The 19498-nt window shown below is 38.9% G+C and overlaps 1 protein-coding gene and 1 long non-coding RNA gene across 3 annotated transcripts in view; one reads left to right on the top strand and one right to left on the bottom strand.

Moving 5' to 3' along the window:
* Positions 1-19498, top strand: part of LOC110959565 (integral membrane protein 2B) — a 33004-nt gene that overhangs the window by 8299 nt on the left and 5207 nt on the right. Inside the window, exons 2-3 of one of the 2 annotated variants that reach the window (XM_022206457.2) lie at positions 16386-16556; positions 18902-18970. In XM_022206457.2, coding sequence (XP_022062149.1) covers positions 16386-16556; positions 18902-18970 — 240 coding nt within the window. The remainder of the gene's footprint in view (positions 1-16385; positions 16557-18901; positions 18971-19498) is intronic. The other variant, XM_022206458.2, reaches the window with a different exon arrangement.
* Positions 15420-18929, bottom strand: LOC127537112 (uncharacterized). Its single transcript, XR_007946597.1, has 2 exons — positions 18052-18929; positions 15420-16700 (listed from the first exon to the last, which is right to left on the bottom strand). It is a non-coding gene; the product is annotated as an uncharacterized LOC127537112 (long non-coding RNA).

Raw genomic sequence — 19498 nt, 5'->3', positions numbered from 1 at the left:
CCTCTAGCCGGCTCATCCCAAAGTTAACGCCAAGAAGCACCTGAGCTTATCTTGGCAGCACGTTAACGCTGTCAACTCCGTGCAGAAAAAGATCACGTCAGCAACTGAGCCGAGGCTTTATGGGACGGCAGCAGCTGCAGGGTTTGCGTCTTTCTCAGCCAGCTGCAGCTCAGCGTTCGCTCCGTGCTGCTTCGTGACGGCGAGACGTGGGTGGCGCTCATCAGAGATCAGCTTTCACAACTCTGTTCTCAAATTGACTACAGCTGTGGCTGGGCGTGGAACGTCAGCGTCTGTAGTGTTTGTTAGGGGAAGCAGGTACACTGTACAGCAACATACGTGAAGTTAGAAGAGCCTGATCTTTTCCTGTAAAGCTGAACAGTCTTCAGACCACATTAGAGCTCGCCAGAACTTTTCTAAATGTTATTTTTAAAGAAACACAACAAATGTTTCAGCAGATTTCCCATCATGCATCGTTGAGACGCTTCTTTTGTGCAGTTTGAGGACAACAGACACGATGGGAACTTTATTACATGTCAAATTAATCCATGCTTGTTTCTTTCTGTGATAATAAAGTAGGTTGAAAGCAAGTTCAGTCCCACAAGCATTTATAATTAAACAATAAACCACTGGCAGCTGCTTTTGTACTCACTCTGGTACAAAATGGCTCCAAGGTTGCAGGTTCCTCTTGTGAAATAATGAAGTGACTCTGCAAACTGGAAAAAATTTAAAATGAGAATAAAGTTGCTGAACAGTTCAGCTTAATATAATCAGCTTACCGAACCTTTTTTCTCATGCTTGATTAGCTTACCTTAGCAAGTTTTACATTTTAAATCTTAACTTGAACACATTTTTAGGACACCAAAGAAACTTGCTTTACTTAAAGGTTTCCACTGCACTGAAATTGCGAGAGATTTATCGCACAAACAGCTGAAAAGCATCACCGCATGCTTATCAGTTGTTGAACAAATGTACGACATCCTTCCTCTGTATAACAGCAGAGATCAAGAATCAACAGAAAGCGATTAAAATATCTGAGAGCAGGTCCTTTACTTTTAACTACAGCCATCAGTTCTGATAACTGACACGCTACGTTAGCCTGGCCGCGCTAGACAACCCACGGCAACGAATTTAATTCTCTGCCAGGGTGGGTCTAGTTACCCTCCATAAGGCTCGAGGCTGAATTCTCCTAAAACTGGCCGGACCAATCACCATGAAGTGTAGAGTCAGAAGACGGGCGTAACTAAGTGACGACAGAGGTGTGACGATTCTGACAGAAACAACCGGAAACAACTAGCCTAGCCGCGCTAGACAACCCACGGCAACGAATTTAATTCTCTGCCAGGGTCGACAACAAAACAACAACAGTCGTTGAGCTCCATTAGCACCGACTCTGAATAATATTTCTGTTAACATGTCTGTAATATACTTGAGCTTCACCCATTGACTGTATAAATAAGGCTTCACCAAACTGCCGCATCCTCTGATTTCCGGCGCTCTAGGAACTACGTCAGCCTATTTGTTGCGCTGATTGGTTGTATACCTACCCAATTGCTGCAGAGGGATTTGATAGACAACCTTTTAGCCCGCCTCCCTCCCTGTCCAGCGTGCCTAGACCCTTGTGCCTTCAGAACATGGGTCTAGCAGGGCTGGGCTAACGCTACGTTGATAATGTAACAGTTTTTGGAGCCGGTTTTAAATATCAAAATGGAAAGAAAGGGGAAAAAAAATGATTTAAAGATGAATTGGAAACTAGTATTTGCTATAAACTCTCTGTGCAACACATCAGATTCATGCTAAGTAATGGAACTATGTTAAACTGCATCGTCCCTATCAAATAAATAAATTCAATTCAATCATGTTGGGCCATGTGGAATCATTGTGTTTTAGCAGGATACATATTTAGCGCTGAGTGTCAAAAAACAGTCCGTGGTGGTGGTAAATTGTCTTCTCTCATCCCTTCTTATCTGATTTTTAACAAGATAAGTTTGAACATAGTCAACCACATGCAGGAAGTTTCAGGACGTACAAGTAAAGCACATACATTGTAGGCTTAAACACTAAATACTTACAACAAAAATCACTTTAATAGAGCCGCGCTATGTACTGACAGTTACTAAGAATCGCCACCAACTGTAAAATTGTGACTTTTCTTTGTGTTTTTGTGCTATCTGCTTTTTAGATTGTGGGTGTTTCTAGGATTTTGGTACCAGCTGGTGTCATAAAACCAACTCAGCACCAGTCAAACCCCTACATGTCAATCATTTAGCCTTTAAATGTTGCAAATGTCAACAAATACCTTATTATTTTTGTCTTGTGATCCTCAGTCTAATCTGATCTGCTGCCAAATAACTCCAGAGCTATTACATTCTTGTCACTTAAAGGTGACCTTCCTGTTGTCCTCATTTACAGACGCCAAAAAATTCAGAAAAAAAATCCCCAAATTTCTGAAAATTTGCAAAACCTTCAGGAAGAAAATTCCAATAATTCCTTAAAGGTTTTATTTTTAGAAGATTCCCCCAAATTTGGCCAGAAAATTCTGTAAATATTTTCAAGAAATGAGTAAAAATCTTCCAACAAAGCCTAAAAATATCTAAAATGATTACATATAAATCAGTAAAACTTCTGATATTTTCTTTAAGAACATTCACATAAAAATCAACCAAAATCCAGCGAATTTCGCTGGATTTTGGTTGATTTTTATGTGAATGTTCTTAAAGAAACATTTCTTTTTTTTTCCACCCAAAAATGTTCAAAGATTTCCCAAAATGTTGAAAGTGTGGACATCAGAAGCTTCAAGGTGAAAATAGTTATTTTTTTCTCTACATTTTCAAACTTTAAACTGGGTCAGTTTTGACCCATAGGACGACACGAGGGATAAATCAAGCATCTGGAAAAGTGGATTTATGTTAATTTGCTGACTATAAAAAGTTGAACAAAGGAGCAGTGATGCGGTTGTCGGTTGCTGAGGCTGAGTGTCTTTATTGAGACCTCTAAAAGTAAACGTGGTTTTATAGAGGCCAAGCAGGAGCAGATAAATATACACGGAGATATCTGCTGTTAGCGCGGCTTTATTAAGACGTTCTGGCTTTAGGTGTTACCCTGTTTATGACGGGTGTGTTGGAGTGAAACTTTATTTTTATACACGTATATTCAGGTTGCATGTATGCACTTGTAGCTGCATTCCTGCATTTGAGGCCTCATTTATCCATATATATATAATTTATTGTGGAAAACTTGACACCCGATGAACCCAGAGCGCCTGCCAGACTGCTGCTGGCAATAATAACTTTAATTACTGCTGAATTTATTGAACTGTAAAGCTTTTATGTGTTAAATCGGTAAATCATCAGTGATATTAAAAGTCCTAAAAGATGGCAACGACAAGCCAGGATTTTGAAAAAGATGCATGCGCTGTAGTCTGGGAAAAATCGTGGATTTATGGATCGTTTTTGAAAGATGCAGTCATTTCCGATCATCAGTTTATAAAAATCAGTCACTTCAGTTTTCACTCATTAAAAGTGGTTTTTAGGGGATTGTATTTCCCGATCAGTTTACTATAATTCATGTAATATTTTATGTTTTCTTAACTTTTCTTCTTCAAAATCAAAGCTTATGTGAGGCAAAAGATGTATCAACATGTTACTTATTGGTTACCTGTTTGAATTTAACTTCTGTTCACAAAAATCCACGGCTTTAGTGTATTTATCTGGGTCATTTTAAACATAAACATATGGTGCAAATGAAGGCAAAGCTTCTGCAGGCCCTCGAGCAACAAGATCCCCCAGTTTTCAGCTCATTGAGTCGTCTCTTAAGCGTCTCTTTTGAGTGAAAAGCTGACTTTGTTGGATACATTTTCAGCTCAGAAAGTAACGCATTACAAGGTCTTATTTCAGGCATCTCAGCCGCTACAGGAATTAGAGCATAAGTCATTAGTTGACTGGCCAGTCTCACCCGCTTTGCTGCTTTTCTGCATTTTACACACCTCTGTCTCTCAGCTATTTTCTGACATTTACAGACCAAATGATGCCTCAAGAGAGTAATCAGTCTGTTAATCGACAGCAGTTGTTCGTTAATCGTTTATTTCAGTCTTAAATCAGCTGTCTCTTTCTTTCTTAACGTAGGATGTATAGATTGTAGTGTTACCTTTTCTGGCTGACACTTTCTTCATGCAAGTAAACTGCAAAATGCTAACAATCTTGCATCATTGTTTTTAGGACAAACAAATGAAAAGTTTCTGTTGTAGAAATTCAGTGAGGTTGAGAGAGGATGAGGAGGCAGAAACAGAGAGACACACTGGAGACTCAGATGACTTGGGTTGTGAGTGATGTTCACTGATATCAGGATAAATGACACGGACAGAGCAGCAGTACATGCAAGCAAAGCCAGCATCACTTCTGAGGATTCTCCCTGATCTTCAGGTGTATATTGTAGTTGGCAGAGGGGTCAGATTTAGACTACAGACCGATATAGAGACAACTTGTCTGCTTAGACAATATCTAACCTTGACCATAGCAGAGAGTTCTGGTATATCTTCTTCCCACAGCGTCTGCCTGTCTGAAGGCCATATTATTTACTCATTCATACTCTCTGTTTTGAGGAGGAGCCTGGTGATGAAAGTTTGGCCGTTGCTACCTTCAGACACAACAGAACACGTAATTACAGAGCAAACTTTTCCTCAGCGCTGCTCACAGTCTGTGCGTTCTCCGATTGTCGTCTCAGGCATGTGGACTGCTTGAACAGGATTACAGTCTAATCAGTCAGACAGGGAGCTTTAGCTGCCTCCCACGGGGCGCCGCCGACCACTAAAACTCCAGAAGAGGGAGGATTAACCAACCGGGCAGATACAAATACAGCAGCTCTGAGGCTCAGACACCCTTCACCCAGTGCAGAGCTGCAGACCTGCTGCTCCTCATAACATGATGGCCACATTCATGAGGCCTTCCAGGGATCCTCCTCTTTATAGATTTGTTTTGGAGCTGTAAGATCAGGATTTACCTGCTTGTAATACACTTTATGAAACCCTAATAGGATTTGTGGCAAATATAATTTAGCTCTTCCTCTCAAATCCCTCTGTAAGTACACCACGATCTACTTTTGGATCTTTGAGAATCTTAGAAAAGAAGAACATCCTTCCAGTGATTTCTGTACTTTCCACATTGCCACAAAACATATATTTGTTTATTCAGCACCTATTTTGATAGTTAATTGTCTCAATATTCCTCAACATCCTCTTCCTGCTAACTTAACCTGGCGGCTGCATGTGTCTCAGAGCAGAGGATGGAGTTTCAGGTGTTGGTGCCAGCAGCCTGAAATGAAACCCGTCCTGGACACCGATACTCACCTGTCTCCACAGAAACAGAAACACAAGCTGGTTAGGTGAACCGATGCTCGGGACACAGGTTGATCCGCTTAAGACGTTTATTGGACAACTGAACCACGTTTAGGATCAGGGGAAATGGAAAAGTGTAATATTTCTACACTAATTAATTAATGAGAAAACCAAGGTTGAAGAGGCTTTTTTTTTGTCCAGGTGAAATCAAAAAGACAAAACAGGCAAATTAGTGAAACAGTCAGGACTAGAACAAAAAACATTTAAAACTGGCGCGAAAAGTCAAAGGTTTACAGAGAATGAGATGCTTCGTGTGACACTGATATTTGTCTCAAACTGAATTCAAGAGATCAGTGCCACCTTTGACACATAATAAAAATAAATATAATGTATTATTCCTTATTTTTTGGCAAAAAATACTAAAGAGTTTGCTTCTTTTTCCCCAGTGTATTTTGTGTTAAAGATGGCACTGAACTCCCAATTTAATTCAATCTAAGACAAATGTCAGTGTCATATAAAACATTTGTCACATTTTTTTCTGGAAATGCCGCCTTCTTCCAGTCAACAAGCGAGCAACGATGTTAAACTGCAATATAACACATCTGTATTTTTAGCCCCACACGTGTAAAACTCTTGATTGAGAGTAATAAAAAGACTTATTCGTGTTAATAAACAGCCAAAAGTAGACCCGCAAACAATTAACCACTGAATGTACCGTTTTGCCACAGATGTAAATGCGAAGATTGATCCATGCACAATAAAAATCTGTTAATTTAATGAGACCCCAGAGGCCTCGATTGAAGATATCTTATAAACCGTGGCTCTCTAACCATGTGAGAGTCCACAAACTTAATTAACTGGAAAATGTTTGTTTGTTGTGGCTGATTTAATGCAGTCGGACGGTCGACAAACACAAAGACGGTCATTGATCCCCGTTGTAGCCGGACTGTGTGATGTGAATGCAGCCCCGATGACCCTCCAGCCGAGTGTAAACCAGCAGCCTCCGCGGGGATTTCTGCGACCGCAAGCCACAACAAAAAAAGCCTTGAAAATGGGACCAAAAATGCCAACAGTTCACATCAAAGTCAGACAGAAGTCGGCCCCAGAACAAAGGAAGAAGTGTACTGAAGCAGACAAGCTGCAGACTGTTTGTGTTTGTCAGTTTATGGAGAATCAGTTCCTGTATTTAAAACACGCGTGTTGGATAATAAATAAAAAGTCAGAGCTGAAACAGTTGGTTACTTGATAAATGAAAAATTAATCTGTTTATTTTGTCCTATTGCCAAACATTTGGTGGTTAAAGTTTCCCTAGTGTGGAGAAATCATGCATTTCTTTGTCAGATGTGATTATAAACTGAGTGTCTTTGGTTTTTAGAAATGTTGTAAGGGACATTTTTTGCTGTTTTTCAATGTTTTGTTGGTAAAATGTTTGACCACTTTATTAAACACTCAATCATCCATTTGGGATCGCCTGCAGCACCAACCCAGGGTACTTCCTATTAGTTTCTCCTTTTATTTGGCCAAAATTTTTTATACAGCCCTTCAAAAGAACAGCAGAAACAGAAAACAGAAAGAAAAAGTGCATTCCTCCCTAATGATTCCTCTAAAGTAAGTTTTCTTGGTATGAGACGTAGCACAAAGCTAAACAGCAGTGCCTGTGTTGGTCAGTTTATGGAGAATCAGGTCCTGTATGTAAAACACATATTGGATAAAAAAAAGTCGGAGCTGAAACACTTGGTTACTTGATAAACAGAAAATGAATCCGTTTGTTTTGTCCGATTGCCGAACATTTGGTGGTTAGTTTCCCCAATGTCTCAGGATTTTTTATACAGCCCTTCAGAAGAACAGCAGAAACAGACAACACAAAGAAAAAGTGCATTCCTTCCTAATAATTCATTTAAAGTAAGTTTTCTTGATATGAGACAAAGCTGAACAGTAGCAGTGGTAAACACACAGTGTGCTTGTGTTTGACAGTTTATAGACAATCAGTTCCTGTATGTAAAACACATATTGGAGAAAAAAAGTCAGAGCTGAAGCAGTGGGTTACTTGATAAACAGAAAATTAATCTGTTTATTTTGTCTGATTGCCAAACATTTTGTGGTTAAAGTTTCCCCAGTGTCTGAAAATGATGCAATTCTTTGTCAGATGTGGTTATAAACTGATTATCGTTGATTTTTAGGGCTGCTGGAAGGGACATTTTTAGCTATTTTTATGAATTTTATGGGTAAAATGTTTTACCACTTTATGAAAGACTCGATTTTCCATTTGGGATCACCTGCAGCACCAACCCAGGGTACTTTCTAATAGTATCTCCTTTATTTTCTAAGAATTTTCAATACAGCCCTCCAAAAGAACAGCAGAAAAGAAAAAGCAATTGTTAGTTGCAATGCCAAGCTGCAAAATTTACATTTGTTTCTCGACTTAGAAACTCTGCAATGGTTAAAATCGTGTAAAGTCATAAAGTGGAACTGACAAGATTAAACTGAAGCAAGTAGTTCATTGGCGGAGTATCAGTTGGTTTTTCCTGTTTCTAATATAGATGAAAATACCTTTGTTTTGGATTGCTGTGGAGACAAAACAGAACATTTGGAATCTTGACAGACATTTGTGTTTATTACATGTATGAGTAATGATAACGATCCACAGTTTGCAGCCTCAACATCCATCATCGATAATGAAATAACGATGAAAATCCTTCCTTTTTGTTCCTTGGCATTTCTCACTGTACATATTGTTCCTGCCGTGTGACGTCGGCATACTTCAGTGTGTTGACACAGGAGTGTGATAACGAGGGTGTGTGTTTGACTTATGCAACGCTCGTCTGAAGGCCTGTTGGATCTTGTTGTCGGTGCAGCTTCAAGAGGCGATTGTAAGACAGGAAAGTCAATATGTTAGGATCCAGAAAATTAGTCCATTTAGGTCCTAACGACATGTGTTTAGTAAACTCAGGAGGTTGTAGAAGAAAAAGTAACTTTAAAAACACAGACTTTAGGTGACTGTCTCGAATTTACCGCATTTTGTAATTTCATGTCTAGCCGCTGTTTCACAAGCTTTTGTAACCAGACGATGAAGTGAGTTCCACCTTTTTTTGAAGACCATTAAGCGGAATTGGTGTCGCTGTATTACAGTACGTACTTTTATTGCTATGGTGACTCTGTCAGTCTGCCTCTGCCATTTAGTTGATGTGTGCTAAAGTGATCTGGAGCTGATTATTTACAAAGAAAATGAGAGAAGAGGAGGCACAGATACACCTGATGATCAGAGGGCAGGTGGAGGCAGGAAGATACTGAACCGGCGAAGGAAAAAAAAGCATTAATTTAGAACAGCTGACGCAGAAATAGGGCTGCAAAATGAAACGAACACGAATCACAATAATGATTTTAGCTTCACACCATTCCACCAACACTACCTGCTGTGGTGGTTACGCTTGTAGAAAAGACGGCACGTAGATAATTATCTCTCGGTTTCATCTAGGTTCAAATCTGACATTAGAACGCCCCAGTTTACTCTTCAAAGTTGTTTTGGGTCGCACACCTGTCTGAGCACACCGCAGCCTGCAACGTGGGGAACGTCGGTTAATGTGGTCTCTATCGATAAGCAGATGTTCAGCAAGTGATGTGTTTTGCACGTGACAAGGTGGGAGGTGCTACCAGTGGGGAAAAGTTGGTCTGGAGACCTGAAAAAAGCAACCTAAATCTGTCGCAACAGTGTGCACGAGGAGCTTTGTACCTGTACTGTAGTGTTTGTACAATGTTCGTTTAATGTTCCTGTGACTCTCCTGCAGCGTCTCTGCTGCCAAAAATACACCCTAGGTAGATAAAGTTATGGCTACAGATAAAGTTTTAACTCTAAATGTTTGGTGGGGCTAACGTGGCCGTGGTGATTAACCTGCAGCAACCACACTGCCATCAGCTGTTACTCTTAAATAATTCAAGGCCATAAAATGATTAACATGAGAAAACCATCCCTAATTATGTAAGATATTAAGGTGTATTTACCCAATACTTTAGTACTTCTATACAGACGGTTGAGTCAGGTGGGTACAGGTATGAAAGAATCCTGAGCAGAACATCACTACCAGATGCTCAACTACGGCTGCAAAGCATCAATGTTGCATTGTGGGATTGTGCGACAAAACAAAGTACAACGCAAAGTAAAGCAAAAAATGTTAGCTCAGACATATAATTCACTGCTTAATTTAGAAAGAAAACTTAAATTGTTCCCATTTTCCATGAGTTGTTTACTTGAAGTCTTTTTTACAGAGCATAATTTACTCCATTTTAAGAATTCTTGGACGCACCTTTTAAAAACAAACTTTATTTGCAAGACACAGTTTACTGGCATGCATGCTACTCGTGTTCATTGGAAAATTTGGTAAGAAAAAAGGAACACAAGATCATTTGTAGGATGCGCAATTAATAGAATATTAATCACAATTAAATGATGAACATGATCGACTTTGTTTTTGAAATGTTCTGCTTGAATAAAAAAGCCTATGTAGGTAAAGTGAGGCATTTAGGAAACATCTGTAAATTGGAGCGTCTATGTATAAGCACATGTTCAGCAAGACAGGCAGTAAGTTTAATGCTTTTATTTAGATTTTTCTTCTAGGAGATGCACTGAATTTATATGGAGCTTGTTTTAAAGTCTCATTTTAATGCACTTTTGTACATTAGCAGGAAAGCAGCACTGTTTATAGTGATTTCCAAGGTTTTTTTTTGTTGTTGTTGTGGCTACATAAAGGAGATATTTTGTGTCTGGAAACAATGAATAATCATCACTATTTATCAAACATAATTGCGATTATCTTTAATCGTGCAGCGATGTTGGCCAAAAGCAGTTGTTAGTTTGTTGTTGCCGTGACACGACGCAACACAACGGCTGATGAGTGAAAAGTCAGATCTGAATTCCATCCAAAGAAAAAAAAACAGTTAAATCTTTGAGGAAGGATACAAATGTCCCCCCCTTTTTTTAGATTCACTTTTTGTTTTAGTTGCAGATGTGCTCCCGTCACTCCAGTCACTCTAGAATATTTCATTCATTGCAAATTATTATTCATACATGTACTGTATGAAAATAAAATAATGTCAGGTTTTTTTTTATAATACTGTTCAACCTCTGCGCTCAACTGTTCCTCTACATCACCGTGAACTAAACGCAGAGGCTTGACTGTGATTCTGCTGTCACAGATGTGTTTTTCACACAGTACATTGGTTGTGACTTTTTTTAGAGCATTTTGGAAATTGTACATCTGTGAGATTTGGATCAATCTTCCAGGTCATGAAAGCGTCAAATACACACCCGCTGCCAGACACTTTTTAAAAAAATATTCTAGCTGTTTCTTTCTAAAATAGAAATGCTGTTGAAGTTACACAACCTCCAGTCCAGGGCCAGAAAGTCCCTGAACTAAACTGTTTAATGTTCTCATCTGTGGGCCAAATCTTCATCATCTTCTGCTTTTTTTAATCTTGTTTTTCTTTCGGTTCTTCTTTTCTAACGTCGGAGTCAAAAGACGGTTGAGTGATTTGAACAAACCTCGGCTCAGCAGTGGTGACCCGAGCTTTACAGCTGATGGAGAAAAGCCTCAGGAAATGTTCCCTTTTAGTGTCTTTCTGTCAGCTAGTCGGCCTGTCAGACTGACTACATCTAACGCCACGAGTGTTCACCGCTCTCTCAGCCTTTCAGAGCTTTTTAAAGACTTCACTCTTTCTTCCTCTTGCTTGTCCTTGCGTTTGGCTCTCATGCCGTCTCAAGCATCCGTTCTTCGGTTCCTCTTTTCTTATCGTTTGTCCTCGCTCAGCTTATTGCCCTTCAGGGAAAACATACTTATGGGGAATTTTGTTTCGCTTTTTGTATAATCAGTTGAAGGTCGGAAAAGGCTGACTGTCGGTTTTGGAGTTTCTGTCGTGCAGTTTTCCAAAAAACACTGCTGCAGGTTCCTCTTGTACCATCCCGCTTTTCCTTTTTCTGACGAGGAGACACTGAATCACTCCCCACATTTATCAAGTTATGAAAGCTGTGGGCATGCTGAAATGTGTTCTCCCAGATGGTACCACTCCACTGGCCAAACAGAAAATGTAAAAATAAACGTTAAACGGGAGGTCAGCTGTCCTGAAGGCAGAGTTCTGTCTGCTGATGTCAGACCTCCGTGTTTTGTGATGATTGCAGCAGAATATCCACCGGCCACTGAGGACATGGAAGCCTTTAGAAAAACAAACCTCTGAATTCCTTTTATTTAACATTTTACAGTTTATTAGCTGTGGTCAGTGCAGCACAAGTTGTTATAACTGTCTTTTGGTTTTAAAGAAAGAAGTTTTTACTTAAAAAAAACGAATTTCCCACTTGGAGCAAGTCCATATAAAACAGGTTTTATTGCACAAGTTGGTTCGATCATAATAAAACTGACTCGTTGAGAGCGGTTATTTTCAGTTTGTACAGTTTCCTGTCACCGTGGCTGGTTGATTATGTACAAACAGGAGGAAGTGTTTTTTTACCGTCTTGTTGCAAGAACCACTGTCAAAGTGTTTTCTGACCATTAAAAAAAACAAAAAAAAAAAACAGATGTTGAAGCGGTTGTCTTACGTTTATGTCCGTGCTGTACTTGATATTTAACTCGTGCATATCTTCGGGTTTTGTGGAGATAGTTGCACAGCACAAGCAAGAAAATAACTGGTTAATTATTTAATTGTACAACTAAATATTGCATAAAACAAAAGCCACAGCTGCAGTGCAGAAAACGATAGTTAGCTTCGTCTACACAACAAAACTGAACCTCATAGTTACTAAATTAATGTGAAGTACAACAAATTTACTGCCAGCACCACAGTCTTTGACAACTTAAGAGTTGTAGCTAATGTTTCACCTCATATTTTAATCTACACATTTTTTGTTTTACCTTTAACTTTCTATCAGGCAACCAGTCTTGTTCTATTGCACTGATGAGAGTTTTATGTCCGTCCGAGACTTTAATAAATGCAGCCTTCCAGGACTATAAAAACAAATCTTCGTCATTCTTAAATGCGACAAACAAAATGTGTTCCTCCGTATATTCTTTGTGGTTTTTCAGCCTTGATTTTATTGTGTGAATGACTATCAATAGCAAGTTAGAATCAGTAAATAACAAAAACATCAACCCTGTCGAGTAGAGTTGTCCAACACATGCGAGGTTTGGGGAATGTACTCTTTACATGTAAACTTTTAGTCTTGTTCAACATTAAATGTTACTCAACAGTGAAATAAGTAGTTAGTTAAAAATTATTTGGACAAATTAGATTAATAAATTTCTCTTTAAGATGCCAATAAGCAAACATGTCAACCAATATTCTCTCTGTTTTATGTAATTATGAACATAATCAAGGTCATTTTTCACAACTTTTAGACTTTTTATAGACTAAACATTTGTTTGGTGAAGAAAAAAAATTCATGCAAGATAGCTTTATCTAAATATATAACCACTGCTTCCTGGTAGACTGAAAGACCAGCAGAGCATTTAGTATTTAAATAAAATCAAACATAAAACATTTGTGTGTTTCTCTGTAACTGACAACCGCAGGATCTATTTTCAGACTTACCATCAGCAAAAAAAAAAAAAGAAGTGGCAGTTGTCAAAGGAAACCAACAACAGAGCTTCAGAAATGTTCAAGTTAATGATTCGAGGCTGAGAAAGCTTTTTGGATTGAAGCAGGAGGAGATGAAAGCCGGAGACATGTCAGGGCTTGTTCTGGGAAAAAAGCAGATTTTTATCCGCCTGGTCAGAGTCCAGTGAGTTTTTTTGTCTGCTGATAAGCCCATTTTTCTGCCACACTGTTGAATATTTACCCTTATTCAACAACACTCAGTTCCCCATCTCAGGTTTCTGTAGGACATTGTTCAGGTGCACAAACAATACGGCAATACGTCATATTAAACAAGGTCAATTTCAATCTGGAATATTCACAGAAATGCAGCTACTGTGGCTCCATGAGTCATACTAACTTTGCAATAATTGAGGTGTTGCACAGTTTGACAATGTTCAATGGTTCTATTAGTATGAGCTTGATGCCACTTTCAAAAAATGCATTTTTATATAAATTATTACAAAGGTTTGACTGCAGTTAAACACAGAATTAAGGGGTTTCCATTGGGAAGAACTTGCTCATTTGCCAGCTTACCCAATTACTGACAAATTCATCCAAACACTCCAGTTTGTTTACACGTGTAGCTGAATTTCTAGAAACTCAACATCTCAGTACAACAGTGGACCATTATGAGGACGATGGCAGCTCATGTCAGAGGAGAATCTAAACCAAATGGGAAATGAGACTTGGAGGATGGAAGTAGAGGCAGAAAGACAATCGGCCGTCCTAAAATACTTCAGGAAACTGGTGGTTTTTCTGCAGCACACTCAGGAAAACCTCTGCTGCAAGCGACAGACTTGGACAACTGTTGTAGCTATGGTTTTCCAAGCAGGCAATCTGGTTTTTAAGCTAGAAAACTGTTCATGCAAGAGTCTCTGTTTTGTAGCAGCAATTTTCCAAGCAGGGAAACTGTTGGAAAATCTTGAAGAATCTCTCCTGTGTCCATGCATGAGGGTAATCACAGTGGTGGCACTGCATCTAATGAACCTGGTAAATCATGCCAGTCCTCAGATGATGTTTTAACTCCCCAGAAGAGGAATATTTTGAAGGTGTTTTGAGCATTGCCCCCGGTGTCCCTTTTTTACCATTGTTGTGTAGCCACTTCAAGTAGTTTTAGTTGAAAATCCCTTAATTTTAAACTAAATTTTAACGGCAGCCAAGCCTGTTGGTTACCAAGAAAATAAAGAAGCGGCTTGTCCTGTCAGTCTGTCCTGTGCTGTATAATATGATAGAGATACTATCACAACAAGGGCGGATGCTAGTTTGTGGTGTGTTGTCAAGATATTGTTGCCATAGTAACAAAACCCACAGACAAAGTGGTAGCGCGTTTGTTGATAAACCGCCAGAATGAAAACGCTCCGCTGCCAAACCTTTTTGGTGACTCACACCCAATAAACCGCCGGGTCAAACACATTTAGTGCTCCTTACTGTGAGCACAAGCTAATGCTGTTAGCAAAATGGCCGCCTCGGGAGACAACTTGTTTTGTCTAACGCTCCTCGATCTTTGCATTAAAGATGAAAGCTGCTAAGTTAGCGGTAGCCACAGAGCCACAGTAGCTTCATTAATAGGAAATACACCAGATTGAAGTCTATGTGGAAGACAAGAACTCTGTAAATGAGCGTTTTCAGTATTTAGTAACGCTAAAGTTTGCGTCAATCTGCATAAAATCAGTGAACACAATGGTCTTTGCCTTTTATTACTTAGTTTTCTCCATTTTAGTTCCTAGAGTGAAGTGAAATAACAATGCTGGACTTTTTCTTGCTGTGTTTTCCCTCTTTTTTGCCGTTTCTGTGGTTATGTTTCCACATTTTCAGTTTGTCTGATTTGCATCGCGATGAGTCACCCCATTGCACTGTCTCTGAAAAGGGGACGTGGAGGCTCCTTCATCCAGTCGAAAGAAAGCCTTTGTTTCAATTTGCGCACACACACACACACACTCTCTCCTGCCTCACGTCACACCCTGGCCTCTGGTTTTTCACGGCTCTGGAGAGTTTCCAGTCTCCCAGCAGGTTCTGGCTGCTGGGATCCGGCTTTCACCTCAAGTTGTTCTCAGATCAAGACAGTTGTTTTCCATTTCAGTGACATTTTTATTGGATCTGAATCCAACTGCAAACGTACTGACTGAAATTTTGGACTTCTTACATCTTTATTTAACGTCTTTAGTTACTGTTTTCTTGATATATTAAGATTTTACATATCAAAAATATGAAGACATGATAAAATATGAGGCATTTTTATTTATTACACGGCCCAGTGTTACATTTAACAGTTGTAATAGCTGCATTTTCAGCGGGTTTAGCAGTAAACCTTTGTCTCCACATAAAATATAAGCAGTAATAACCCAATAATGTAGTAGACTGCTCACAGGGGCCATTAAAAAATAAATAAATACATTTTGCTGACGTACTTAAAGTCATTTGAGTGTTTCCAACTTGGCCAACTTTGTTTTTCACATCACTTGAGAGAGAAATATTGTATCTTACAGCTTTATTTAACATTTTTGATTAATATTTTCTTGATATATCAAGATTTTACATACCAAAGACATGAAGATGTGATAAAATATGACACAGTTTTATTTATTGCGCTGCCTAGTGGTCATTAACAAGTTGAAATAGTTGCAACTTGAGCAGTAAAAGTCTGTCTCCACATAAAAATACCCAGTAATAACCCAATAATCTAGTACAATGCTCAAAGGGGCCACTTTCTGGGAAAATAGAAGGACATTTTGCTGACATGCTTGAGTACTTTCAATTTGGCTGACTTTATCCTTGTTTTTCACAGCACTTCAGAGTGAAATATTGTACCTCTGACACCTTTATTTAACATCTTTAGTTAATGTTTTGTGGATAGATTAAGATTTTATATAACAAAAATATGAAGACGTGGTGAAATATGATGCATTTTTGTTTATTACGTGGCCTAGTGGTGTATAAAATAGTTAAAACAGTCGGTCTCTCCATTTATCTATAAGCAGTAATAATCCAATAATGTAGTTCACTGCTCACTGGGGCAATTTCTAAATAAAGGAGTACATTTTACTGACATTTCCACTGCCCAGCTTTTACTTAAAATGGACTATTTATATATTACAGCATTGTGATTGCACTATTTTTTAATACACATCCCTGATTACCTTTATCTTGTTGCAATCATCGCTTTAATCAACGTTTTTCTTCCTCGTTGATTAAAATTGTGCCGATGTGTTGGCTCCATATTGTATTTGTTTGGTTTATGAAACTGGCTTTTGAAGCGCTGAAATCCTGGAAACTGACAGGAGGAAGTAGATAAATTACCAGTCTGTGATTAATCAGAAGCTTGCCGGTCCTCGGAGGGTTTCATTGAAATCGTCTGCTTGAAGGGTCGTCTCTCTGAATGTATAAATATGGAAACAATCGAACTGTCTAATCAGCTGCTGTCGTCTTCGTTCTCCTTCAGGATGCCGAGGCGGCTCTGCTGGTGCGCCACCAGTCCCGGGCCTGGTGCTGGTGCATGTGTCTGGGTCTCGCCCTCATGCTGTCTGGAGTGGTGGTTGGAGGAGCCTACCTGTACCGCTACTATGTCCTGGAGGTGAGCAGCCAGGCCCGGCAAGGGTGGGAAAGTGAAGAGGTAAAATTTATGACCGTCAAACACGCCACCATTTCTGGATAGAAAGCTGTTAAAACAGGACATCTGAGAGCTTTCGTGTTTGCTTCTTGTCATGCCAAGGCCCTGGAGACAGGGAGAGTTAGCCACTGATAAAAGACTAGAAGTCTAGAGGAAAGAAAGAAAGAAAGACATTTTATTAATCCTGAGGGAAATTAAACTTTCTAGCAGCTTACATACAACAACATAAAACAAAACAGGCAGGCTAGTAACCTGATTAACATTAAAGGTTCATAGGTACTCTAAAAAAAAAGCTGTACGATACTAGAAGTAAAACACTTCTAATTTTAAAATCTATAGAAATACTTAATGTATTAAAAGTCAACATGTGGTAATTACACATTTCAAGGCACAGTGATTTAAAGTGGTTTCAGCAGATAGTAACAGAATAAAAATTGTAGAGTAAATTGGATTAAATCATTATTAGTCGTGTTTTCGTCTCTCTCTGTATGCCATCCATGACAAGATACCCAAACAGTGAAGAGTTTTCTCTAATGATGAGTTACAGTTTTGGTCAGGAGTCCCTTACATGACTGGGCCAATGTGATCACTTTGTTTTGGTTGTAAAGAGAACCTCTCGCTAATTTTACCTTGAAAAACTTTCCATAAGATGTTTTTTTATATGCTAAAACCAAACTGTGGTGTAGTAATGAAAGTCTGAAAGTCATGGATTCCAACTTTAAAGTTTCCTACATAATAAAGCCAAAGAACTAATCCTGTCAGCTTACAGCGGGGAGCTTTACGTATCATTATTCTTCCTCAGAATCAGTTTTCCAGTTGAGCCTGTGTGGCTGAATTACTCCTATGATTATTAAAAATGGAAGGACACCAGCTTTAATTTCATCACATTTTAATTTTCCCCACATTATTATGGGAATTCCAGCAAAACGCATAATTTAACGTCTGTGTTTAAGGATTGGTGTCAGAAAAGCGTGAAATCTAAATCACAACTTGCAGGAGAAAATGTAAAATGACACAACCGGACAGGTTTGAGCAGGTACAATGCTGTGAGCTGTTTCTTGTATTGTGTCAACTACTAAACCCCACCTTCAGTACGGAGGTGTGAATAACTGGCAGACGAGGATTTCATAATTGGGGGATATTTCATAAGATGGAAGTCGAGCAGAAATGAGTCAGAGTGTCTCAGAACTCTCCATTCGTCTGTTTTGCTTCTTTAAATTTCACTGGTAATGTGCAGTAAAGGCTTATGTGCTTTAATTGTCCCTCTCTTATTCTGTTGCCTAAATTTGCCGGTTAGAATTGTTGTTTTTTTTCTAAATTAGAAGGACTTATTGTTTCCAGAATAGTGCCTATTTCTATGTTTTTTAGAAGCTTAGTTTGCTCCACAGATGCCCAAACTTATCATATCAGTAATCGTTTCACCTCTGTTGAATCACTGATGGATAAAACAACAGAAACAAATTGCTGTTAAGGTGAAGTTAAAATCTTTATTACTCACTGAGAATATCCCCGGTGTCCCATTCTGGAGGCGCCTGGACTGAAAAAAACACAGAAAATTGTCATATTTCTGCCAAATCCGACTCAGTTATTCGTCTGTATTTTCTTTGCACTTTGTTTGTGCATGTTCAAACAAAGACACTGACACAAGTTTCTTTACACTAATTTTACATTTTGGCAGTTTTATAGAGCCTGCAGCTTTGTTTCTGACTCCGTACCAACAAGTATTAAGATGTTTCCTTTCTGGTGAACCGCAGTTATCCGTATTATCTGTGTGGTTCAGGAGCTACAGACATTTTATTTAGATTTAAGAACAATGCAGAAGACAACAGCTATGTAAATATAATACAAGGGGGGACCTTTTACCATCGCTCCATCAAAATTAAGATCAGGGCTAGGAGTTGTTAGAGTTGACCTATTTTTACCAGTTGGAAGCAAACTCCATTTTTATTGCCTTTTTAGAAATGCGTTCAATTAATATTTATCCGTTTTTAACCAGTCTTGAGGTCTACAGCCATAAAATAGTCTTTCTTTCTGGCTGTAGGGACCTGAGGACCCTCTCCAGAAATCTTCAGTAACAGAACAATACCTGAAAATATGGCAGTGGTTTTGATTTCCACAGTTTCTCCAGCAAATCGGAAAGCTTTTATCGTAATCTGATTTTTGACAGGGTGTTTCTTTCCAACCAGCTGGTGCATTTCCATTGATATCTCCATAATCCTGTCCGTTCCTCCTCAGATACTTCCTTCTTTATCCAGTTTTGTTTTAATAGGAGCTACAGACATTTTAACATGGTTCTCCGTTCTCATCTTCTCTGTTTCCTCCTCACCTCCATCTTCTCGTCCTTGCAGGAAGGCCAGGTGTTTGTTTGCGGGGTGAACTACCGCGAGGAGGACTTCATGATCCAGGAGGAGGACGAGGTACGACCAAAACTCACCAAATATCACCTCACCAGTTCATCAGAGTGCTTATCTGCTGCTTATCAGTGTAAATATTTGTGTTAAGTGAACATGACATGAACTTTTGGCACTCAGTCATTTACAGACTGAGTCACCGATTGATTGATGATCTGAGTTACTGACCGAGCGGCCAGTGGAGTTTCTGTAAAGTCAGCATGAACACGTCACCGTATTTAAATCTGTGTATCCCTCAGAGGTTTGTTGACCTCTAAAATGATGTTTATTCTGAGTTTGTGGGGGGATTTATTGAACTGTTTGCTGTACAGCTTTAAATTTCATAAGATAAGATCAACTTTATTGATCCTTCAATGAGGAAATTTACGTGTTTCAGCAACTGGATACAGATGAGGCATGAAAGAAGCAGGACAAGAATTAGAAATGTACAGTAAGGATACAAATAAAGCTATAATAGAGGTATAATAAAGACACATGTATACCTTTACTACATCTTGAGTTTTAGAAAAGTACAATAAGGATACAAATAAAGCT

This window comes from Acanthochromis polyacanthus, chromosome 14, assembly GCF_021347895.1.
Source record: "Acanthochromis polyacanthus isolate Apoly-LR-REF ecotype Palm Island chromosome 14, KAUST_Apoly_ChrSc, whole genome shotgun sequence".
In the NCBI taxonomy this organism is placed as follows: Eukaryota; Metazoa; Chordata; class Actinopteri; family Pomacentridae; genus Acanthochromis; species Acanthochromis polyacanthus.
Note: the sequence above shows the minus strand (reverse complement) of the source record. Positions and strands in the feature narration are given on the sequence as shown.